Source organism: Scyliorhinus canicula, chromosome 6, assembly GCF_902713615.1.
Source record: "Scyliorhinus canicula chromosome 6, sScyCan1.1, whole genome shotgun sequence".
In the NCBI taxonomy this organism is placed as follows: domain Eukaryota; kingdom Metazoa; phylum Chordata; class Chondrichthyes; order Carcharhiniformes; family Scyliorhinidae; genus Scyliorhinus; species Scyliorhinus canicula.
This window is the reverse complement of record NC_052151.1, coordinates 182966760-182992981: the sequence shown is the minus strand read 5'-3', so window position 1 is coordinate 182992981 and position 26222 is coordinate 182966760. Positions and strand designations below refer to the sequence as shown.

Sequence of the window (26222 nt, the reverse complement as noted above, 5' to 3'; positions counted from 1 at the left end):
GGAGCAATATTTGCTAAATATCTGGCTTCGGGTGGTGGCCATGAAGTGAATGGTCGTGCATTAGGTGGTTCCTGCCCAAGGTTGGATTTATTTTGATCCTTTTTGCCCGTTTTGCAGGGTGTTACAGAGGTGGATAGTGAAGGAACAGTGAGAATGAGTGAGAACGAGTCAGTCTCCTTCAATATGGAATGTCTAAGCCCTACCAAACGAGGAGTGCAACGAATAAAGGGCAATAGTCGGACCAGGAGAACTCTCGAGGTGTGATGGAGGAAACGATGGCGGAGAGCTCTGTGGTGTCATTGCCCACACAATGGTCAACAGAGCTACTAATAGAGTTTTAATGGATAAATTCCAGGAGTAGAGGAAGGAGGCCTCGGAAGACTTGGCAATGGCAGCCGAGAGCAAGTGGAGCAGAGGCTGGAGGCGCAGAATACGTCGCTCCAGAAAGTGGAGGAGTCGGTGGCTGACTATGAGGACCGTTTGGCCTCGTTGGAAGCTGAAATGCTGATGATGGCAGAAGGTGGAAGACTTGAAGAATCGCTCGAAGAGGCAGAATCTCTGGACCCTGGGGCTGCCTGAGGGGATCGAGGGAACGCAGGCCATGAAATATGTGGCTCGGATGTTCGAGAAGCTGGTGGGGGAGGGGGGGGTCTTTGACAAACTTCCTGAAGTGGATCGGATCACAGGTCGCTGAGGAGGAGGCCGAAAGCGGGAGAGATGCTGAGGGCGATCATTGTGCGGCTACATCGCTTCTTGGACAAGGAGAGGATCCTATGTTGGGCAAAGGAGACACAAGAGTGTACCTGGGAAGGTCATGCCGTTTGCATTTACCAGGATTTGGGAGCCGAGCTGGCCAAGCGACTGGCCGGGTTCAGTAGGGTCCAGGTAGTCCTATTCAGGAATAAAGTCACATCCCAGAGATACTTCGATATGCCGGCGAAGGCAAGAAACTTCCTAAGGGACCTTGGACTGGGGGACTTATGAGAATGTTGGATACACTTGTGAAATGGACTGGAGGTGCTGTACTCTGGGAAGGAGGGAAACTCTTTATGTTTGTGTCAGGTTATTATGTTTGGCATTGTTTATAATACCTACTGGCTTTAGTTGGTCATCTGTGTTAAAGTAGGACTGTTGTAACTTCTTATCCTCCCAGCATTGGGAGGAAAGACGCTGTTGCCTCGGGTTGGGGTCACCCTGCTAGCAGGTAGGCTAATTAACGGAAGCAAAATGGAGGGTAGAGTTGTGGACGGACCCGGGGGATGCTTGGGAGGGGATGCTTTTCTTGGTGGCTGGTGGTACATTGGGGGGAGGGGTCTCAGATTATGCGCTGCACCTAGTGGACTTGTGCTTGGAAAGAGGGGTTCCCAGCACCTGCAGTGGAAGTTAGATGTAGGGTTGTTGGCTGATAAGGGGGTCTGCGAAAGGGTTGGGGGAAGGGTGGTGGTGGGGGGTGGTGGTGGTGGGGGGGGGGGGGGGGGGGAATTGGTTGCTGACATGGAAGGTTTTAATGTGGCACAATTGATTAAGGGGGATGACGGGCCGTCATCTTCAGGAGGTCCGGGAGGTGGGCAGGGCTGTGGGCCTGGAGGAGCTCATTAAACAGTGGATATGGCTGATATATTTGGAGGAGGGAGGCCTGGAACAAAGCTGATTACGTGTAATGTTAGGGGACTGAATAGGCCGGTCAAGAGGTCCCTCCTCTAAAGAGCTTGAAGGCAGACATGGCGTTTATGTAAAGAGACTCATTTAAAAGTTGCAAATCAAACGGGGTTGAGGAAAGGTTGGTCGGGGTAGGTGATTCATTCAGGGCTGGATATGGAGACGAGGGGGGTAGCTGTGCTGGTGAGTAAGAGGGTGGCCTTTTCGGCTGGTAGTATTGTGGCGGATCCTGAGGGCAGATTTGTGATGGTGAGTGGGAGGTAGGAGGCTGTACACATGTGCTGGTGAATATATTTGCCCCCAGCTGTGACGATGCACAGTTTGTGAAGAAGGTGTTGGCGAAGGTCCTGGACCTGGACACATACACCGGTTGATTATAGGGGGAGGGGGTGGATTTTGATACGGCCATGACTGATGATCGGGGTCATGTCCTAAGCCCCTGAAGATGTTGGCGATGGAGTGAACGGGAGGGGTGGACCCATGGGAGGACGAGGACGAATTACGCATGTTGTGATGTATAAAAGGTTGCTGGGGGGAGGGGTCTCAGATTATGCACTGCACCTAGTGGACTTGTGCTTGGAAAGAGGGGTTCCCAGCACCTGCAGTGGAGGTTAGATGTAGGGTTGTTGGCTGATAAGGGGGTCTGTGAAAGGATAGGAGTGGCAAAACAAACTTGTGTGCAACTAAATAGGATGGATGAAGTTTCCACCTCCATAGTGTGGGAAACGGTGATTGGGGGCGATGGGGTGGGGGGGGGGGGGGGGTAGCTTATTTTGATTCGGGTGCATAAAGGGAAAGTGGAGCAACTTGAAAGGCAAAGATTAGTGGAGGCCATTCTGGAGGCGGATTGGAGGTACGTGACAGCCCCTGAGGAGGTGTTGCTAAAAGGGAGGAAGAAGCTCCATGTGGAGTTTGAGCTTGTATCTAAGGGTAGGCAGTGGGGCAGTTGCGCCGGATCAGGGAGGGGGCAGATGTATGAACATGGGGAAAAGGCCAGCAGGATGCTCACCCATCAGTTGAGGCAGCAGGTGGCGGCGAGGAAGATTGATCCGATGAAAGATTTGGTTACGGAGTCGGGGAAAGTCAACGGGATGTTTGAGGTCTTTTACCATAGGATGTATAGTTCGGAGCCACCGGTGGGGAATGAAGGCATGAGGCCATTTTTGGACAGACTGGAGTTCTTGGTGGTCGAGGAAGGGAAGGTGCAAAGGTTGGGTGCCCCGATGGTCTGAGGGAAGTAATGAGGTACGTGGGGTCGATGCGGTCCGGATGGGTACCTGGCAGAGTTCTATAAAAAGTTTGGCATGGAATTGGGACACCTACTCGTAGAGATGTATAATGAAATGAAAATGAAAAATGAAATGAAAATCGCTTATTGTCACGAGTAGGCTTCAATGAAGTTACTGTGAAAGGCCCCTAGTCGCCACATTCCGGTGCCTGTTCGGGGAGGCTGGTACAGGAATTGAACCGTGCTGCTGGCCTGCCTTGGTCTGCTTTAAAAGTCAGCGAATTAGCCCAGTGTTCTAAACCAGCCCCAATGAGTTGGTCGGTAGGGGGGGGTGACCTGTCACTAACGTTATCTCGCTTCAATTTTGCTCATTTTAAAAAAGGATAAGGATCCAGAGGAATGTGGCTCGGACTGCCCGATATTATTACTAAATGTGGATGTGGCAACAGCTATGTGTATAGAGGACTGTGTGCTGGGGTGAGGACCAAACTGGGTTCATGAAGGGGCAGCAGCTGTTGGGGGGGGAGGAGTGTGTGGAATGGATCACCGGGTCTCCCTAAATGCATAGGACCTTTTACTGTATATTACAAACCTGGTTTGATAGTGCCATGGGGATATTGGGGGAATTTGGCTCGTTCTCTGGGTATAAACTCAACATGGGGAAAATCGAGGAATTCCCGGTCAATGCACTGGTGATGGGAGGAAACGTTTGGAGAACGTTAGGTAGCATGGTGGTTAGCATAAATGCGTCACAGCTCCAGGGTCCCAGGTTCAGTTCCCGGCTGGGCCACTATCTGTGCGGAGTCTGCACGTCCTCCCCGTGTGTGCGTGAGTTTCCTCCGGGTGCTCCGGTTTCCTCCCACAGTCCAAAGATGTGCGGATTAGGTGGATTGGCCATGCTAAATTGCCCGTAGTGTCCTAAAAAGTAAGGTTAAGGGGGGGTTGTTGGGTTACGGATATAGGGTGGATACGTGGGTTTGAGTAGGGTGATCATTGCTCGGCACAACATCGAGGGCCTAAGGGCCTGTTCTGTGCTGTACTGTTCTATGTTCTAACTGGCCATTTTGTCTGGTCGGGGGCGAGTTTCCAATACCCGGGGATACCAATGGTGCATAGTTGGGCCCAGTTGCACAAGCTGAATTTGGCGAATCTGGTGGAGGGGGTGAAAAAGGATTTAAGAGGTGGGATGTTTTGCCGCTGACATTGGCTAGAAGGGTCCAGATAGTTAAAATGACGGTGCTGCCGAAGCTTCTGTTTGTCTTTCAAAATCTCCTGATTTTTATGCCCAAATCTTTTTTCGGTAGGGTCAATAGGATGATTTTGATGTTTATATGGGCGAGTAAAGTACGCTGGATCAGGAAAAAGGTCTTTGGAGAGGGACGGGCGAAGTTGTGGGTTGGCGCTGCTGAACCTGCTCAATCATTACTGGACGGCGAATGTTGAGAACGTCACTAAGTGGGCGGTGGGGGAAGAGGTTGGGGATGGATGGAGGAAGTCATGCAGAAGAACTAGTTTAAGGGCGCTGTCATTGGCACCTCTTCCGTTCTTGTCGGCCAGGTACTCCATGAGCCCGGTGGTGGCATCAATGCCGACATAATTTTAAGCTGGAGGGGATGTTACTGTGGGCACTGATCAGCGGCAGTCACAGGTTTGTTCCATCAGGCCAAGATTCCATATTTAAGGCCTGGGAGAGGGAGGGATTAGAGTGCTTTAAGGACCTGTTTGTTTAGGGGGGAGGTGGAGTTTGCAGAGTTGAGTGTGCTAGAGGCGGAGTTCCAGCTACCGAGGGGAATGGGTTTCAATAGGCACTTTGTTAGGAAAGAATTAATTGCATTTCCGAAGCTACCGCCCCCGGTCCTGCAGGACAAAGGATGAGATCGGAGAGGAAAGGATCTCCCATATATGGGGAGATGACGGAGAGAGGGTGGTCGTCGGTGGAGGAAATAGAATGGAAATGGGGAGAGGAGCTGAGTGGGGGGGTGGTTGTGAGGCCGGGCTATTGAGTGAGGCCCTGTGGAGGGTAAACGCGTCCTCCTCGCGTACGAGACTGAGTCTCATCCAATTAAATTTAACAGGGCGCACCTAACAGTGTCAAGGGTGAGTCGGTTCTTTCCAGGAGTAGAGGATAGATGCGGGCGGTACACAATGGTTCCGGCGAATCATGTCCACATGTTATGGGCATGCCCGCAGTTGGAGGAGTTTTGGGAAGCTATGTGGAAGGTGCTGGTGGTGAAGATGGTTCCAAGCCCGTGGGTAGCAATATTTGGAGATTCAGGAGGTCCAGGCGTGCAGCTGGAGAGAGAGGCCGACGTGTTGGCCTTGGCCTCCCTAATAACCCAAAGGCGGATACTGTTAACATGGTGGGACTTGGAGCCACCTAAAGTGGCTGAGCGACTTGGTGGTGTTTCTGCACCTGGAAAAAGTTTGCGATCATAGGTGCAGATGTGGGGTTCTTCCCGAGGTGGACGTTGTTCATCAACTTCTTTAAAGAGTGGTGAAGCGTCAGTGGGGGTGGTGGGGTTATTTTGTTATTATAGTTGGAAAATGGTCAGGGTTTGGTTCGGAGACGTTGGGGTGTTTGGAGTGTAATTTGTGTGAAGGTTCATTGCTGATGTCGTGTCCCTTTTTTAAAATTCCTGTATAAAACTGAAATGTTTGTGCTTCTCCTATCACCATTCATGGATGAAACATAACGTCCTCCAGCTAAATATTGGGAATATCAGAGCCATCATCTATAGGCCCTAGCCACACAATCTGTACCAACACCACTCTCTACACCCTATCTCTGGGGACTGTTCACCATCAGCCATATTGCCTCCAACCTTGCCGAACTGTTGAACATTAACCTGAACGTCCACTACAATAACAAGTCTGCCTACGTCCGTCTCCGAGCATTAGTGACCCTGGCTTCCTGTGGTTACATGACTAATGTCAGCTCCCCACACACCCAGACGTCACCAACTGCTGTTACGCTGGTTACATTGGTGACATCAGCTCCCCATGGTTACCCTGGAGACCCCAGCTGCCTCAGTTACTTAATGATGCTGGCGTCTTCGGGTATATTAGTAACACCGGCTACCACCACGGTTAAGTTATCTTAGTGATGCAGGCAACCCTATGGCTACATTGACAATGCTGGCTCTCTGCAGTTCTATTACCGACACTGACTTCCGGTGGCCAGGTTTCATTGGTGGCCATTGTTACATACTACAAACCGGTCCTTCCACAGAATGATGAGGAGTAATCTGTATCACGGTTAAAGGAGAGCTACAGGGAGCAAAACTAACTGCTGGGGTAATATTTGACTGCAGTGTTCTCCAGTTGTTCACACACATTGCCTTGGTGTTTTTCAGAGAGACCCAGCTCGTATCTGTGAGATTACCCACTCGTGCTCGCTGAAAGCTCGTTCATGATTTCATCAGACAGTGAAGAGGAACTGTACACTGAGAGGACGGCTCTGATGTCAGCCAATGCCTCTACAGCACCCTCCTACCAGGATATGGATGGGGCGCCTAGCTCCACCAACGTACAAGCTAACCGGGTAAGCACGCCAACCGGTCAAAGTGAGCCACCCACTCGAGGGCTGATGCCAGTCTTTCTGCAAGTTAAGATCCAATAGAACGGGTGTATTTACATAGAGTTACACACATTTCTTAGAATTACATACAATACACAGAATTATACACATTACAAAGAATTGCTAACTAGTCCATGCTATTATTCTCTGCCTTGTAACTTCTGCCACCTTTCATAGCATACCTTATTGGCATATCCTTTTCTCCCTTACGTATTTTTTTAGCTTCCCCTGAAATGATCTTGGTTATTTGCCACAATCTCTCGCTATGGTAGTGAGTTCCACATTCTTATCACTGCCTGGGTGAACCTGAATTCCCTATTAGGTTTATTAGTAACTATCGTATATTTATGGCCCCTCAATTGGTTTTACCCACAAATGGAGATACTTTCTGGTGCAGCATGCCGTCGGGATGCTCCGTTTTGTCGGCTGGTCAATGGGGTTTCCCATTGTGGGACAGCCCCACTCCGTCAGGAAACCCCCGGGCTTGCCGGTAAAACGGAGCATCCCGAAGGCGGAGCATTCAGCCCATCTTCTCTGCATCTTATCAAACCCATTGATAATTTTGAAGACTTCTATCAGGTGACCTCGTGCATCTCCTTCCTAGAAGAAACGGCCCCAGCCTGTTCAATCTTTCCTTATGGGTCTAACCTGTCAGTTCTGGTATCTTTTTTATAATTAATTTTGCAGCTACCTCAGTGGCTGAATAAGTTTTTTTTTGTCCTGTGAAAATCAGATCTGTGCAGGGTACTCTTCTGTAAGTGTGGTCTCGGAAAATTTCGCTATAAGTTTAACTTAGCTGTTAATAATGCCTTGTATTGTTTTGCCTGCACAGCGCCGATCAGCAGCCCGTCAGCCCGCAAATCCTGTGGAGGGGAGAGTTAGTCCAGAGGGAGGGCCTGCAAGCAGAGATGGAGGTGGAGAGGGCGAGGAGGAGGAAGAGGAGGAACTAATCCTCAAGTACGGGGCAAAGCACGTCATCATGCTTTTTGTGCCCGTCACACTGTGTATGGCGGTTGTGGTGGTGACGATCAAGTCAGTCAGCTTCTACACCGAGAAGGACGGGCAGCTGTAAGTGTCCCACAAAGTGATTCTTCATTTGAGGGTCCCTCTGGCAACTGTTGCACATGTTTGTTGAATTTACAGCCAAGAAAAAGGCCACACTCTGCTCCATGCTGCTGTTAATGCTCTACACAAATCTCTTCACACACTTTTCATTTAAATCTAGTAGCGTATCCTTTTAATTCTTACAGTCCCACGTGTTTCTCTAGCTTTCCCTAAATACACTTCTGCGAATCATCTCAACCATTCCTGTGGTGCTGAGTTCCAAATTATCACCACTCTGGGTAAACAAATTCCCCTGTATGTTAATCGGATGCAAGACAGATAGGGAAGCTGACACCAAGACAGAGATTTTCTTTATTCTAACAGTTTATTGACTTGTTCAGACTCATAGCTCTCCTCCCACTCAACCCAGTGTCCCAGCTATCCCCTATGTATATGTACTGAAAGGCAATTGATACACACCTCGTTTCTCTTGACCGCGACAATATTTTAATATTAACAAACCTTCATAATGTAATTGACAAGACATTACTACTGAATTCCATGGTGGATTTTTTTTTAAATTTAGAGTACCCAATTCTTCTTTTTCCAATTAAGGGCAATTTAGTGTGGCCAACCACCTACTCTGCACATCTTTAGGATGTGGAGGTGAAACCCACGCAGACACGGGGAGAATGTGCAAACTCCACACGGACAGTGACCCGGGGCCGGGATCGAACCGGGTCCTCAGCGCTGTGAGATGAGTGGATTTATTAGCAACTATCTTATATTTTAGACCCTAAGTTTTGGATTCACCAAAAGTGAAACATCTTCTTCTCATGATCCTGAAGACCTCCATCAGGTCACACCTCAGTCTTCTCCTTTCTAGAGAATCCATGTCAATCCTTCCTGACATGTATAACCCATCAATTCTGGTATCTTGATTGTTTTTTCCCTTTTGCATCTTCTGCAGTACCCCTATGTCCTTTTTTTATAATATGGAAACTAGAACTGAGCACAGTGCTCCAAGTGTGGGTCTAAACAAGTTTAATACAAGTTCTTGTTATTGACACTGGGGCAAGCCAAAGTAATCGTTAAGAATTTATTAGAAACTACGGCGCTGAGGACCCGGGTTCGAATCCCGGCCCTGGATCACTTTCCATGTGGAGTTAGCACATTCTCCCCGTGTCTGCCTGAGTTTCACCCCCACAACCCAAAGATTGGACACGCTAAATTGGGGGGGAAAAAAATTGGGTTTTCTAAATTTATTTTAAAAAGAATTTATTAGAAAAGGAAGACCATTTCTCTTGTCAACAGTAATTGAGGGATATTGTATAATTCCCAGTTCCTCCATCTGATCATACAGATTCCATATGAGTGAAGGGCTTATTATAAAGATTTGTAAATGTTACCCAGGCTGTAGTTTCCTCTGAAGATCCCAGCATGGGTCAAGCCAGCGTAATCCTTGTTGGTTTGGAAATCTGTTATCCGAATAAGTCATTGTCTTCAGGTGCCTGATACAAGAGGGAGCTACAAGAATTATTAATAATTAGTGTCTGCACATGAATCTAGTCCACTTTCTCCAGCTTCAGTTGAAGGTTGGAATTGCAACTTGACAGTGGAAAAAAATCAGAAGACTTTTTCTGGCACCTTGGTGACCCCAGAACAGGGTCTCGGGCCCTGGTAGGGCAGATGGAGTTTGGAAGAAAGAGCCCAGGGCATTTAAAGCTACTCGTTTCAAATGGAATCTTTCCTCCGAGATGAATGGGGTTCTCACAGTCTGAACCTTCTCAGGAACAGCACCAGTTTTAGTTTCTCGCAATCCAGTAAGCCCAGATGATCTTCTGCGAGTGTTCAGTTCCACAAAATGTCAAGACTCTGAAAAGATAGTCCCTGTTTCAGAATCTGTAATGGGCAACTCATCGTGCTTGGTAAAAGAAACTCCCCAAGAGTGCCATGGGTAAGGAGATTATTCACTATAATAATCTTTATTGTTGTCACAAGTAGGCTTACATTAACACTGCAGTGAAGTAACTGTGAAAATGTTACATGGGTCACCCAGAAGAAGTCCCCATTAACGGTCAGCTGATTAATCTGATGTTGTTATTAGATATCAAAAGGTTTCCTAGTTTAGATCCTTTATCACAACAGCAACATTTATGTATATAGCTTTTAACAGAAATAAACATCCACAAATCTGCAGGTATACCCACTGTTGGGGCAGCACGGTAGCACAGTGGTTAGCACGGCTGCTTCACAGCGCCAGGGTCCCAGATTCGATTCCCGGCTTGGGTCACTGTCTGTGCAGAGTCTGCACATTCTCTCCGTGTCTGCGTGGGTTTCCTCCGGGTGCTCCGGTTTCCTCCCACAGTCTAAAAAAGTGCAGGTTAGGTGGACTGGCCATGATAAATTGCCCTTAGTGTCCAAAATGGTTAGGTGTGGTTACTGGGTTACGGGGATAGGGTGGAGGTGAGGGGCTTAGGTGGGCTGGTGAAGACACGATGGGCCGAATGGCCTCCTTCTGCACTGTAAATTCTATGTTCTATCACTGCTGGCTGGACCCCAAGCTTTGGATTTCCTGCCCTAAATCTCTCTGCCCCTCATACGATGCTGCTGAAAATCTACCCTTCACCATGATTCTAGTGACCTATCTTAATATCACCTCATGTATAGTTCGCCATATTTTGTTTGGAACGCCCCTGAAGCGCTTTGACATGTTTTGCCATATTAAAGGTGCTATATCAATGCAAATTGTTGTTGATATTGCTGCTTGGGAAACCTGACACCAGTTGTAATTGTTAGGGTTGAATTAAACTCTCATTTATTCTGTTCCCACTTTCTCCTCCACAGAATCTACACCCCATTTACCGAGGATACAGACTCTATTGGACAACGTCTCCTCAACTCCATCCTGAACACATTAATAATGATCAGTGTCATTGTCGTAATGACTATAATTCTTGTCCTCCTTTACAAGTATCGATGTTACAAGGTAGGGATTTTTAATTTGAATTCATTATATAGTTAAACATTTGACCAGAGGAAATAGGTTTGTAGTATTCACTTACATTAAACCTAATTTTAAGAGAATAGGATAAAACAGCTGCTAAATTGGGATCCCATCCACCACCTTAAACATTCACTCCCTCCATGATCGATGCACAGTGGCAGCAGTGTGTACCGTACACAAGATGCACTGCGGCAACTTACCAAGGCTCCCTTGACATCACCTTGAAAACCGATCTCTAATACCTGCAAGGGCAACAGATGCGTGGGAACACCACCACCTGCACATTCCCCTCCAAGCCACTCCCCACCCTGACTTGGAAATATATCACAATTCCTTCACTGTCGCTGGGTCAAAATCCTGGAACTCCTTGATAGCACTATGGATGTGCCTACACCACATGAACTGCAGGTTTCCAAGAAGGCAGTTCACTCGCTCCTTCTCAAGGCCAATAAATGCTGGCCCAGCCAGCAGGGGCCTCATCCTATTAAAGAATACAAAAAGAAACAAAGTGTAGGGAAAATCTAATGTGTCCGCATCCTAGAGTGGAGTCTTACTAACCTTGCTAGTTTTGTGGGTAGAAGTTGGAGATAGGACTCTAACTCTATAGGGCAGGGGTTCTCAGATGGGGCTTTGTGGCCCCTTAGGGGTCCAGAAGAAGGTGTTTAAGAGATCTACCAGAGTCTCTAGCAGCCCAATGAGAACAAGCTCACAGAGAACCTCCTTGGCCAGGTTGAGCCGTGTCAACTTGAGTTGGAAGACTCAATGAAGCCTGCACATTCTAGGGTGGGAGAAGGCAGAAGAGGACTAAGCAGAGAGAGAGGAAGGGCAGAGCCCAGGTCAGCCAAGAGGAGCAATAGTAGCAGCAGCAGCCCAACTCCAACACAATGTAGCTGTTACACAGTTAAATACACATACCATCCGTTGCTGACATCATCTCAACTTTTTTACCGATATTTTGTCAGATACCTTTTAGTAAACACCGATACAAATAACTCATTAAATATTCTTGCCTTTCCCTATATCCCCAAGCACATATCACCCGCCTTGTTCCTAACAGGACCCACCCTTACTATCCATTTACTCATTACATGTCAGTAAATTAATTTGGGGTTCCCGGACAATGAACTGCCATTCTATTCCCATATTTTCTCCCTGCCAGACTTACTTTCCTCTTCACCTTCCCTCCCACCTATTGTATTTGACCTGGTTCTCTCTTGAAGATTTCACTTGATATGCTTCCTACGCCTTTTTTTTGTTTTAATTCCCTTATCGCTCTCATCATCCAAGAAGCCTGTTTTTAGTTCCCTTATCTTTCACCCTTGTTGGGATGTACCTAGTCTGTACCTGAAACATCGCTTCCTTAAAGATCACCCTGCATTCCATTTTACCATGGCTAGATTTCTTCCCATTGCATTGAAATTCACCTTCTTCCAATTTTTAAAAGATTCATTTCTTATGGAATGTGGGCCTCACTGGCTGGCCGGCATTTGTTGGCCTCCTTAATTGCCCTTGAGAAGGTGGTAAGACCATAAGACATAGGAGTGGAAGTAAGGCCATTCGGCCCATCGAGTCCACTCCACCATTCAATCATGGCTGATGGGCATTTCAACTCCACCTACCAGCATTCTCTCCCTTAATTCCTCGCGACATCAAGAATTTATCTATCTCTGCCTTGAAGCCATTTAGCGTCCCGGCCTCCACTGCACTCCGCGGCAATGAATTCCACAGGCCCACCACTCTCTGGCTGAAGAAATGTCTCCACATTTCTGTTCTGAATTTACCCCCTCTAATTCTAAGGCTGTGCCCACGGGTCCTCGTCTCCTCGCCTAACGGAAACCGTTTCTTTGCGTCCACCCTTTCTAAGCCATGTATTATCTTGTAAGTTTCTATTAGATCTCCCCTTAACCTTCTAAACTCCAATGAATACAATCCCAGGATCCTCAGCCGTTCATCATATGTTAGACCCGCCATTCCAGGGATCATCCGTGTGAATCTCCGCTGGACACGCTCCAGTGCCAGTATGTCCTTCCTGAGATGTGGGGCCCAAAACTGGACACAGTACTCCAAATGGGGCCTAACCAGAGCCTTATAAAGGCTCAGTAGCACATCGCTGCTTTTATATTCCAACCCTCTTGAGATAAATGACAACATTGCATTCGCTTTCTTAATCACAGATTCAACCTGCATGTTTACCTTTAGGGAATCCTCGACTAGCACTCCCAGATCCCTTTGTACTTTGGCATAATGAATTTTCTCACCGTTTAGAAAGTAGTCTATGCTTGGATTCTTTTTTCCAAAGTGCAAGACCTCACATTTTCCCACGTTGAATTGCATCAGCCATTTCCTGCACCACTCTCCCAAACTGTCTAGATCCTTCTGCAGCCTCCCCACTTCCTCAGCACTACCTGCCTGACCACCTAACTTTGTATCATCGGCAAACTTCGCTAGAATGCCCCCAGTCCCTTCATCCAGATCATTAATATATATGGTGAACAGCTGCGGCCCCAACACTGAACCCTGTGGGACACCGCTGGTCACCGGCTGCCATTCCGAAAAAGAACCTTTTATCCCAACTCTCTGCCTTCTGTCAGACAGCCAATCCTCAACCCATGCCAGTAGCTCACCTCGAACACCATGGGCCCTCACCTTACTCAGCAGCCTCCTGTGTGGCACCTTATCAAAGGCCTTTTGGAAATCCAGATAGACCACATCCACTGTGTTTCCCTGGTGTAACCTACTTGTCACCTCCTCAAAGAATTCTAACAGGTTCGTCAGGCACGACCTCCCCTTACTAAATCCATGTTGACTTGTTCTAATCCGATCCTGCTCTTCCAAGAATTTAGAAATCTCATCCTTAACGATCGATTCTAGAATTTTACCAACAACCGAGGTTAGGCTAATTGGCCTATAATTTTCCATCTTTTGTCTTGATCCTTTCTTGAACAAAGGGGTTACAACAGCGATCTTCCAATCGTTCGGGACTTTCCCTGACTCCAGTGATTTTTGAAAGATCTCAACCAACGCTTCCGCTATTTCTTCAGCCACCTCCCTCAGAACTCTAGGGGCCATCGGGGCCAGGAGATTTGTCAATTTTAAGACCTTTTAGCTTTTTTAGCACCATCTCTTTTGTAATGGCAACCATACTCAACTCAGCCCCCTGACCCTCTATAATTTTTGGGATATTACTCATGTCTTCCACTGTGAAGACAGACGCAAAGTACTTATTAAGTTCTCCAGCCATTTCCTCGTCTCCCATCACTAGCCTTCCGGAATCAGTTTGAATTGGCCCAATGTCTACTTTGGCCTGTCGTTTGTTTCTTATGTATTGAAAGAAACTTTTACTATCATTTCTTATATTACTGGCTAGCCTGCCTTCATATTTGATCCTCTCCTTCCTTATTTGTCTCTTTGTTGACCTCTGTTTGTTTTTGTAGCCTTCCCAATCTTCTGATTTCCCAGTGCTTTTGGGCACTTTATAGGATCTCTCTTTTTCTTTGATACATTTCTTGACCTCCTTTGTCAGCCATGGCTGTCTAATCCCTCCCCGGATAATCTTTCTTTTCTTGGGGATGAACCTCTGTACAGTGTCCTCAATTATGCATACAAACTCCTGCCATTTTTGCTCTGCTGTCTTCCCCACTAGAGTCTGCTTCCAGTCGATCTTCGCCAGTTCCTCTCTCATGCCCTCGTAATTACCTTTATTTAACTGTAACACCATTACATCCGATTTTGCCTTCTCTCTTTCAAACTGCAGACTGAACTCAACCATATTATGATCACTGCTTCCTAAGTGTTCCCTTACTTTAAGATCTTTTATAAAGTCTGGTTCATTACATAGCACTAGGTCCTATGGTAGTGAGCTGACTTCTTGAACCGCTGCAGTCCCTGTGGTGTAGGAACACCTACAGTGCTGTTAGGGAGGGAGCTCCAGGAATTTGACCCAGAGACAGTGAAGGAACGCAGTATATTTCCAAGTCAGGATGGGGGTCTTCCAGGTGGTGGAGTTCCCATGTATCTGTTGCTTGTATCCTCCGAGATGGTATCACATCCTGAAGCGAGACAAGGACCCGGAGAGCTGTGGTTCGTACAGACCAATTTCCCTTTTAAATGTAGATGCTAAATTACTGGCAAAGATTTTGGCCACCATAATAGAGGTCTGTGTCCTGGAGGTAATAGGTGAGGATCAGAGGGGATTTGTGAAGGGCAGGCACCTGACGTCCAACATTAGACGGCTTCTTAATGTTATAATGATGACAGCGGAGGGGAGGGGGGGGCGCGCGCGGTGGAGCACAGGGTTTATTTCTATGCGGATGACTTGCTGCTTTATGTTACAGACCGCCGGGGGGGGGGGGGGGGGGGGGGATGACCAAAATCGTGGAGGTACTAGGAGAATTTGGCCGATTTTCAGGCTACAAGTTGAATATGGGAAAAAGCGTGAGTTTGTGATCCAGACATGGGGCAGGAAAGGAGACTGAGTGAGTTACCTTATAAAGTGGTGGCGGGGTGTTTTAGATATTTAAGGATTCAAGTGGCTAAAGAGTGGGGGCAGCTCCACAAGTTAAATCTGGGCAAAGCGGTTGACCAAATGAAAAGGGATTTCCACAGATGGGACGTGCCCCCGCTGACGCTAGCGGGGAGGGTCCAGACGGTGAAGATGACAGTCCTCCCAAGACTGCTTTTCTTTTTTCAATGCCCTCCGATTTTTGTCCCAAAGGCTTTTTTTTTTAGAAAAATAAATGTGGCGATTACAGGTTTTGAGTAGGCGAGAGAAAACCCTGAGAGTAAAGAGGGCACTTCTGGAGCAGGGTCACGAAGAGGGGGGCCTGGCCCTCCCCAGTTTTATTAATTATTACTGGGCGGCAACATATTGATGGTCAGGAAGTGGGTAGTGGGGGAGGGGTCGGCCTGGGAGCGGGTGGAAGCGGCAGCCTGTAAGGGTACGAGTTTGGAGGCTTTACTAATGGAAGCTTTACTCGCCAGCTCGGTACTCTACAAGCCTTGTGGTGGTGGCAACCCTAAGGGTGTGGGGGCAATAGAGGCAGCACATGGGATTGGAGGGGCCGTCAGTCTGGTCTCCGATTTGGAACAATCACCAGGGGAGGCTGGATGGGGGCTTCAGGAGGTGGCAGCAGGCATGGATCGAGAGATTTGGGGATTTATTTATCCAGGCGGGCTCTCCTACCTTGAAGGCACAGGAGGAGGAGCTTGAGCTACCGGGTGGGAATGGGTTTCTATACCTTCAAGTCCGGGACTTTTTACCAAGGTTCCAAGCTTTCCTCGCCTCCCCCTGAGGGGACTAAGGATAAAGTGATGTCAAAAACTGGTGTTGGAGAGGGGAGGATTTCGGAATATACAAGGAGTTAATGGAGTGGGGGAACCCCGATCAGGAAGGTGAAGCGGAAGTGGGAAGAGAGCTAGAAATGGAAAAGTGGGAAAAAGCCTTGAAGAGAGTCAATTCATCCTCATCCTGTGCCAGACTTAGCCTGATCCAGTTCAAAATGGTCCACGGGGCCCACATGATGGTAGCTCGGATGAGCAGGTTCTTTGACGAGGTGGAGGACAAATGTGGGCGGTGTGGGGGTAGCCTGGCTAACCATGTGCATATGTTCTGGGCATATCCGAAGTTGAGGGGATTCTGGCAGAGACTTGCGGACGTTGTGTCAGAAGTCCTGGAAGGGAAGGTGACTCTGAGTCCAGAACTGGCAATATTTGGGGTATCGGATGATCGGGGGGGGGGGGGGGGGGGGGGGGGGGGGGGGTGAATTCCTGGCCTTCTCCTCCCTGGTGGCCCGGAGACGGATTTTACTGGGATGGAGGGACTCGGAGCCCCCGAAGTCAGGAGCGTGGGTCAGCAATATGGCAGGGTTTCTCAGTCTGGGAAAAATCAAGTTCGCCGTGAGAGGATCAACTCGGGAAAATAGGAGGCATGGCCGTGTTAGATAAGGACAGGGATATGGGTAATTAGGGAATAGGACGTGGGCAGCAGGGGACAATGTTTTTGCGTGTCTGCCCACGCGATTGTTTAAGAAATGTTAATGTGTTAAACTGTGAAAATTAAAAATGCTTCAATAACATATTTTCTAAAAAAAAATGTGTGATCTTGTGGGCTACGCTTTACCCTTGTGGTATTATGGGCTGTGATAATACATGCTGTGGCTCAGTGGGCAGCATTCTCTCCTCTGAATTATAAGGTTCAAGTGGGATCAAGTCCCACTTGAAACACATAACATGAACAGGAATTCCTGGAAATATTCAGCAGGTCAGACAGAATGTGTGGAGAGAAACAGTTGACATTTCAGATCAACGCTGACCCTTCAGAATGATGAAGGGTCAACCTGAAACATTAACTCTGTTTCTCCCTCCACAGATGCTGTCTGACCCGCCGAATATTTCCCCCATTTTTTGTTCTTATTTCAGATTTCCAGCATCTGTAATATTTTACTCTAGTACTTGTGTGGACTGATGGTCCCAGTTCCGTTCTGAAGGATGCTGTGCTGTTAGAGGTACCGTCTTTTAAATGAGACATTAAGTTGAGGACTTCTCAGATGAATATAAAGAAATCTGTGTCCTGGCAATTTTTTATCCTCCAATTAACATCATTAAAAATTCAGATTATCTGACCATTAGCACATTGCTGATGGTGGGAGATTACGGTGCACAACCTGACAGTTGTGTTTCTTACATTACAACAGTGACTGCACTTCAAAAATTACTTACTTAACTGTAAAGCATTTGGGAGAAACTGATGTTGTGAAACTGATGCTGTGTGTAGATCATGTTTTATGGGCTATTGGAAGCTGTGTTCAGTTATGTGTTGGAGATTGTGTTGGCCACGTAAAGGGGTTGCCGCAAAACTCCACAAAACGCTGCAGTTATTCTTGGTATTTTGTGAGCGTTCCATTCCCAGTAAAGTGGCCAGTGAGTGATTGATGTTCTTTAGCCTCACCATTAGATGTAATGGTGAAACTACCTTGGGCGTGAGTCACTTGCTGTCTCCAGGGCTAATGATGGCAGAAGCAGCTCAGTGCTCGACATTGGGAAGATGGTCTGTCTGTGGTGCCGATTCAGACAGGATTGAATTGTGTCTTTTTACCCTCTGTCGGTAGCACAACAATCGGGGATCTTCTTTGTCATAAAGCAAATACACCGAGGGAAGTTTAGTATCTCCGTGCTAACTCACTGAGCTTATTCATATGTTATATGCAAAGTTCTAAACAAGGCTTTTATATCACTGTATGAGAACAAAACTCACATTCAACCTGCTCTTCACTACCATGGCATCAGATACTAACCGCATTAAAGTGTTATGACAGATCAGATTCATGCAGTACAACATAGCAACAGCAAGGAAGAAGTAAGAACTTGCATTTACAGGATGTCCTAAAGTGGCTTTATTGGTCACCCTCGCATCTTGATTTGATTTGATTTGATTTATTGTCACATGTACCGACGTACAGTGAAAAGTATTTTTCTGCGGCCAAGGGAACGTACATAGTAGACAAAAGAAGAATAATCAACAGAGTACATTGACAAATGGTACATTGACAAACAGAGTCAGAAGATCATGGGTTCAAGTCCTAAGCTAGGAAGCAAGGATCTTTTTCCCCAGTGTCCTCTGAGATATTTATCGCTCAGCCACCATGAAAAGAGATGATCTAGACATTTTTACATTGCTGTGTGCAAATTGGCTGCTGCATTTCCTACATTCTAACAGTAAATGCACCCCACTAGTACTTCCGGTGGGGTGGGGGGAGGAAGGTAAAGATGTTTTGGTCACCTTTCTAATCTATTATTACTCTGTGCCCGATATAATGAACCTGTCACAGGACTTGGTGCAGTTGGAATATGATCTCATGCTAGGGTTGAGAAAAGTGAGGTTTTTCCTCACCTGATTCTCTCCTGGTTCAGAAGCAGATAGAAAAAATGCCCCAAGACTGTTGCCTAACCGGTGTGCTCATATTTTCCAGTTTATTCACGGATGGCTGATTCTCTCCTCTCTCCTGTTGCTTTTCCTCTTCACGTACATCTACCTGGGGTATGTATTTGCACTTTTTTTGCTCCCAATTCTACCCCAGCTTTGGCCCCTTGTACTTTTCTGTGATTACAGCTCCGTTTGTCTCCTGTCTAGTGAAGTGTTTAAGACGTACAATGTGGCTATGGACTACCCCACGCTGATCCTAATCATTTGGAACTTTGGAGCAGTGGGAATGGTGTGCATTCATTGGAAAGGACCTTTGCAGCTCCAGCAGGCTTACCTCATCATGATCAGTGCACTGATGGCCCTGGTCTTCATTAAGTACCTCCCTGAATGGTCAGCCTGGGTCATTCTTGGCGCAATATCTGTTTACGGTATGTGTAAAGCTTGCAAAATAGATACTCGGGTTGGACAAACACACAGCGTTTACCTTTTAAGTTATCACTTGATTAAGGGCAGGACTTTTTAACCAAAAGCAAATGATCGACAGAGAGCATGTATTACAAAGTGTAACACGTGCCTAGAACTATTGGACCTGAAGAGGTTGCCACAGCAATGAAAACACCATATTATTTTGGGGTGTTTACCATGGCTCAGTGGGTAGCACTGTCACATCTGAATCGGATTTCTGGGTTCAAGTGCCGGTCCTGAGGCCTGGCGTACAATCCAGACTGATGCTCCCAGTTCACTGCCGAGTGAGTGCTGCTTAGTAAACTTACATTTATACTTATATTAAGTATCAACACAGGCTGGTTGGGCTGAACGCTGCTCTAATTGTTAGTCTGTAATGCTGTTGTGTCAGAGGGTGCCGTCTTTCAGAGGAGATGTTTGAGCAACGTCACCGTCAGCACTATCGGGCTCGGGAATAAGAGGTGGGGAACCCTCTCCGATGTCCTGGCCAATGTTTATCCCTTCACTTATGCCTGACATAAATAAACTGCTGCATTTCCTACATTACAACAGTGACTACTTTTAAAATACTTCTTTGCAAACACTCTCTGATCGTGTGGTCACTCCGCAGAAATTGAAATATTTATTGGTCACTGAATGGCTGGAGCATGGAACTCAAAGCAGCATACTAGATAATATCACCATTAACAACTCTAAGAGAGATCACATGCGCATGATATTGATGACTATTGTATAAGCTAGTTTTAATTATGAGATCAATTTTATTATGAGATCAATTTTATTATGATGCTTCATTCTTTCTGTTTTTCTGCAGATCTTATAGCAGTGCTGTGCCCGAAAGGTCCCTTGAGGATGCTTGTGGAAACAGCCCAGGAAAGGAATGAACCAATATTTCCTGCCTTAATATACTCGTGTAAGTGCACATTTTAATTTCAATATCACACTCTGATTTTCAAACATCGCATTTGATTGGAAAGGAAGAAAACATCTTCAAATAGGAGAGAGCATGACAAAGACTATTGGGGTCCAGTGTAATAGAGATGGAGTGGGGGAGATTTGGGTGTTCAGTGTAATAGAGACGGAGTGGGGGAGATTTGGGGGTTCAGTGTAATAGAGACGGAGTGGGGGAGATTTGGGGGTTCAGTGTAATAGAGACGGAGTGGGGGGATTTGGGGGTTCAGTGTAATAGAGATGAGGTGGGGGAGATTTGGGGGTTCAGTGTAATAGAGATGGAGTGGGGGGATTTGGGGGTTCAGTGTAATAGAGATGGAGTGGGGGATTTGGGAGTTCAGTATAATAGAGACGGAGTGGGAGGATTTGGGGGTTCGGTGTAATAGAGATGGGATGTTGGGGTTCAGTGTAATAGAGATGGGATGTTGGGGTTCAGTCTAATAGAGATGGGATGTTGGGGTTCACTGTATTAGAGATGGGGTGTTGGGGTTCAGTGTATTAGAGATGGGATGTTGGGGTTCAGTGTATTAGAGATGGGATGTTGGGGTTCAGTGTATTAGAGATGGGATGTTGGGGTTCAGTGTATTAGAGATGGGATGTTGGGGTTCAGTGTAATAGAGATGGGATGTTGGGGTTCAGTGTAATAGAGATGGGATGTTGGGGTTCAGTCTAATAGAGATGGGATGTTGGGGTTCAGTGTATTAGAGATGGGATGTTGGGGTTCAGTGTATTAGAGATGGGATGTTGGGGTTCAGTGTATTAGAGATGGGATGTTGGGGTTCAGTGTATTAGAGATGGGATGTTGGGGTTCAGTGTATTAGAGATGGGATGTTGGGGTTCAGTGTATTAGAGATGGGATGTTGGGGTTCAGTATTAGAGGTGGGATGTTGGGGTTCAGTCTAATAGAGATGGGATGTTGGGGTTCAGTGTAATAGAGATGGGATGTTGGGGTTCAGTCTAATAGAGATGGGATGTTGGGGTTCAGTGTAATAGAGATGGGATGTTGGGGTTCAGTGTATTAGAGATGGGATGTTGGGGTTCAGTGTATTAGAGATGGGATGTTGGGGTTCAGTCTAATAGAGATGGGATGTTGGGGTTCAGTGTAATAGAGATGGGATGTTGGGGTTCAGTGTATTAGAGATGGGATGTTGGGGTTCAGTGTATTAGAGATGGGATGATGGGGTTCAGTGTATTAGAGATGGGATGTTGGGGTTCAGTGTATTAGAGATGGGGTGTTGGGGTTCAGTGTATTAGAGATGGGATGTTGGGGTTCAGTGTATTAGAGATGGGATGTTGGGGTTCAGTGTAATAGAGATGGGATGTTGGGGTTCAGTGTAATAGAGATGGGATGTTGGGGTTCAGTCTAATAGAGATGGGATGTTGGGGTTCAGTGTAATAGAGATGGGATGATGGGGTTCAGTGTATTAGAGATGGGATGTTGGGGTTCAGTGTAATAGAGATGGGATGTTGGGGTTCAGTGTATTAGAGATGGGATGTTGGGGTTCAGTGTATTAGAGATGGGATGTTGGGGTTCAGTCTAATAGAGATGGGATGTTGGGGTTCAGTGTATTAGAGATGGGATGTTGGGGTTCAGTGTAATAGAGATGGGATGTTGGGGTTCAGTGTATTAGAGATGGGATGTTGGGGTTCAGTCTAATAGAGATGGGATGTTGGGGTTCAGTCTAATAGAGATGGGATGTTGGGGTTCAGTCTAATAGAGATGGGATGTTGGGGTTCAGTGTATTAGAGATGGGATGATGGGGTTCAGTGTAATAAAGATGGGATGTTGGGGTTCAGTCTAATAGAGATGGGATGTTGGGGTTCAGTGTGTTAGAGATGGGATGTTGGGGTTCAGTGTATTAGAGATGGGATGTTGGGGTTCAGTGTATTAGAGATGGGATGATGGGGTTCAGCGTATTAGAGATGGGATGTTGGGGTTCAGTGTAATAGAGATGGGATGTTGGGGTTCAGTCTAATAGAGATGGGATGTTGGGGTTCAGTGTGTTAGAGATGGGATGTTGGGGTTCAGTGTATTAGAGATGGGATGTTGGGGTTCAGTGTATTAGAGATGGGATGTTGGGGTTCAGTGTATTAGAGATGGGATGATGGGGTTCAGTGTATTAGAGATGGGATGTTGGGGTTCAGTGTATTAGAGATGGGGTGTTGGGGTTCAGTGTATTAGAGATGGGATGTTGGGGTTCAGTGTATTAGAGATGGGATGTTGGGGTTCAGTGTAATAGAGATGGGATGTTGGGGTTCAGTGTAATAGAGATGGGATGTTGGGGTTCAGTCTAATAGAGATGGGATGTTGGGGTTCAGTGTAATAGAGATGGGATGATGGGGTTCAGTGTATTAGAGATGGGATGTTGGGGTTCAGTGTAATAGAGATGGGATGTTGGGGTTCAGTGTATTAGAGATGGGATGTTGGGGTTCAGTGTATTAGAGATGGGATGTTGGGGTTCAGTCTAATAGAGATGGGATGTTGGGGTTCAGTGTATTAGAGATGGGATGTTGGGGTTCAGTGTAATAGAGATGGGATGTTGGGGTTCAGTGTATTAGAGATGGGATGTTGGGGTTCAGTCTAATAGAGATGGGATGTTGGGGTTCAGTCTAATAGAGATGGGATGTTGGGGTTCAGTCTAATAGAGATGGGATGTTGGGGTTCAGTGTATTAGAGATGGGATGATGGGGTTCAGTGTAATAAAGATGGGATGTTGGGGTTCAGTCTAATAGAGATGGGATGTTGGGGTTCAGTGTGTTAGAGATGGGATGTTGGGGTTCAGTGTATTAGAGATGGGATGTTGGGGTTCAGTGTATTAGAGATGGGATGATGGGGTTCAGCGTATTAGAGATGGGATGTTGGGGTTCAGTGTAATAGAGATGGGATGTTGGGGTTCAGTCTAATAGAGATGGGATGTTGGGGTTCAGTGTGTTAGAGATGGGATGTTGGGGTTCAGTGTATTAGAGATGGGATGTTGGGGTTCAGTGTATTAGAGATGGGATGATGGGGTTCAGCGTATTAGAGATGGGATGTTGGGGTTCAGTGTATTAGAGATGGGATGTTGGGGTTCAGTGTATTAGAGATGGGATGTTGGGGTTCAGTGTAATAGAGATGGGATGTTGGGGTTCAGTGTATTAGAGGTGGGATGTTGGGGTTCAGTCTAATAGAAATGGGATGTTGGGGTTCAGCGTAATAGAGATGAAGTGGGGGTGCTGCGTTTCACTGTAATAGAGATGAAGTGGGGTTGTTACATTTCAGTGTAATAGAGATGTAATTGAGTTTTTGAGGTTAATTGTAATAAGGATGGATTTGGAATTTTGGGGTTCAGTGTAATAGCGATGGGAGTTGGGATTTTGAACATGTGTAATAGAGATGAGGTTGGGATGTTGGAGTTCAGTATAATAGAGATGGGATTGAGATTTTGAGGTTCATTGTAATAGGAATGGATTTGGGATTTAGAGTTTAGTGTTATATAGATGGAGTTTGGATTTTTGGGGTTCAGTGTAATAGAGATGGAGTTGGGATTTTGAGGTTCAGTGGGTTTTCAGTGTAATAGAGATGGAGTTGGGGATTTTGAGGTTCAGTGGGTTTTCAGTGTAATAGAGATGGAGTTGGGATTTTGAGGTTCAGTGGGTTTTCAGTGTAATAGAGATGGAGTTGGGATTTTGAGGTTCAGTGGGTTTTTGGGGTTCAGTGTAATAGAGCTAGAGTTGGGATTTTCGGAGTCCAGTGTAATCGAGATGGAGTTTGGATTTTTGGGGTTCAGTGTAATCGGGATGGATTTTGGAGTTTAGTGACATAGAGATGGAGTTGGGATTTTGGAGTTTAGTGTTTTGTGGGGGTGAAACCCACGCAGACACAGGGAGAATATGCAAACTCCACACGGACAGTGACCCAGGGCTGGGATTCAAACCCAGGTCCTCCACGCCGTAGTCCCAGTGTTAACCACTGCGCCACGTACCGGCCTTAGTTGTATTTGTAGGGTTGATTCTGTAATTCATCTCCTTGTGAGGTGTTACATGACAGAAATTTTTGAGATACTTTGTACAGGAACGCCAGATCTCAGACCCCGCCTGTAGGCTCTGGAATATGACCAAAATGTGAGAACAGGTCAAACTTGCCTTGACCTGAACAAGTGGACACTGTGCCGTAACCAGCTTCCTTTTTCTCTGCAGCCACCATGGTTTGGTTGGTGTCGATGGCAAAGCGAGATGTGGACACTGAGCAACATCTGAGCAAGACCTGTAATGCAGGTTGGTGTTAGACTGGTGTTGAGGTACTTGGAACCCAGTGGGGTGGACTCCTGCTGTATAAGATTATCTCAATCACCACATACTAATCATGAGTTATCATGACAGCATGTCGGGAAAGCATTCAGCCCACACTGCTTGTGCTGGCTTCTTGAAATAACTGTCTCTATCTAAATACTTCTGAGAAAGTGGTGGTGATCCATCTTGAACCATTGTAGTCTGTGTGGTGAAGGTGCTCACTGTCCTGGAGTAGGAGGAGGCTATGCAGCTTATCAAGCTTATATGCCATTCAATTAGATCATGTTTGATCTGTATCTTCACTTTATTTACCCACCTTTTTCCTTGACCCTGAACACTCTTGCCAAAAAATCAATCTGTTTCAAATTGGATTCCCAGCCTCATCAGGTATTTGTCGGGGGAGAGAGTTCCAGATTTCTATCACCCTTTGTATGAAGAACTGCTTCCTGACATCGCTCCTGAATGGCCCAGCTCCAATTTTAAGGTTAACATACATAGATTAATATATTGTTCTGCACTGTATAGTGCAGAACAAGGCCATTCGGCCCATCGAGTCTGCAGCAACCCACTTAAGTCCTCACTTCCACCCTATCCCCATAATCAATAATGCCTCCGAACCTTTTTTTTTGGACACTAAGGGCAATTTAGCATGGCCAGTCCACCTAACCTGCACATCTTTGGGCTGTGGGAGGAAACTGGAGCACCCGGAGGAAACCCACGCAGACACGGGGAGAATGTGCACAAACAGTGACCCAGCAGGAAATCGAACCTGGGACCGTGGCGCTATGATGCTACTGTGCTGCCCCTTATTATGACCCCTTGTTCTGAATTCTGCCCTGAGGAAATAGTTTCTCTCTCTCTACTCAAACAACATTTTTAATCACCTTTAAAACACCTCAATTAGTTCACCGTAATCTTACAAATTTAAGGAAAATATGAGCTTAGACTTTGCAACCTTTTGTTATTTAACCTGATATTCTGGTGAATCAGCACGATTCCTCTCCAAGGCCAATATATCCTTCTGAGATACAATATTCTTTTTTTTTATATAAATGTTTTTATTCTCCATTTTCACATTTTTCTCCAAAATTTACACCCCACCCACAAATAGTAAACGGTAACCAATACAAAATCAATCCCCTTAACAATAACAACGATCCCATCCTCCCACACAACGGCCCACCTGTCAATATATGCATCCAATAAAACAAACCCTCCCACGGTGGAAACAAAAAGCAAAGGAGAAAAAGAAAAAAGGAGTCCGGGACCACTCATAGTCACCAGAGTCCACTCCACCCCTCCTCCTTCCCCCCCCCCCCCCCCCACACACACACACACTCAACGCCGTCCAACCTCTGAAAGAGTGCCATACATGGCACCCAAGAGTTGTAAACCCCCCCCCCCCCCCCCCCCCCCCCACTCCTTCCCAACTCCTCCCGTCCACTATCTCTTGTAAAACTCCTTCCCCCAACCTCGGTTCCTTCCCCTCCAACTTTCCACCCCGGCTAGACCACTCGGACCCTATTCTGCCACAGCCCCTCCCCCCACCTCACTCCCGTTCACTGGCCGGCTTAGACCGACCAGCGTGGAGGCCCCCGCCTGGGTCCCTTTCCCCCTCGCCCAACCCTAGGAAAGCCCAAAAATCCCCCTTTTAGCGCACAAACCCCGCATATCCACCTACACCCCAAAGAGCCCTCACTTTGAGTTAAAGTCCCATCACTTCCCTTGTCCAAATATATACAACACCGGCTCCTTTACCCATACAGGCGCACGCAGTGAAACAAACAAACAAAAAAAAAGGAAAATACAGTCATGAGGTTACATCGGCACATGGTCATTTCTCAATTTCTCAGTTCTGCCACAGTCCTACTGCCTTCGCTAACTCCTCCGCTGCCTCCGCCATTCCAAAATAAAAGTCCTTGAGCTTGTTAGTCACCCTCAGCTTCGCTGGATATACAATGCCGCACTGCACCATGCTGATGTACAGTGCCCTCTTCACCCGGTTGAAAGCAGACCGCCTCCTCGCCAGCTCCACGGTAAAGTCCTGGTGTACACATATACCAGCTCTAGCCCACTGCACCACCTGCTTCTGCTTGGCCCA

The 26222-nt window shown here is 46.7% G+C and overlaps 1 protein-coding gene across 1 annotated transcript in view; it reads left to right on the top strand.

Moving 5' to 3' along the window:
• The window catches only part of psen2 (presenilin 2), a 37788-nt gene that overhangs the window by 2795 nt on the left and 8771 nt on the right, over positions 1-26222 (top strand). The window contains exons 2-8 of the mRNA XM_038800595.1: positions 6241-6428; positions 7297-7532; positions 10356-10497; positions 18483-18550; positions 18644-18864; positions 19716-19814; positions 24029-24106. Coding sequence (XP_038656523.1) covers positions 6297-6428; positions 7297-7532; positions 10356-10497; positions 18483-18550; positions 18644-18864; positions 19716-19814; positions 24029-24106 — 976 coding nt within the window. The 5' untranslated portion in view covers positions 6241-6296. The remainder of the gene's footprint in view (positions 1-6240; positions 6429-7296; positions 7533-10355; positions 10498-18482; positions 18551-18643; positions 18865-19715; positions 19815-24028; positions 24107-26222) is intronic.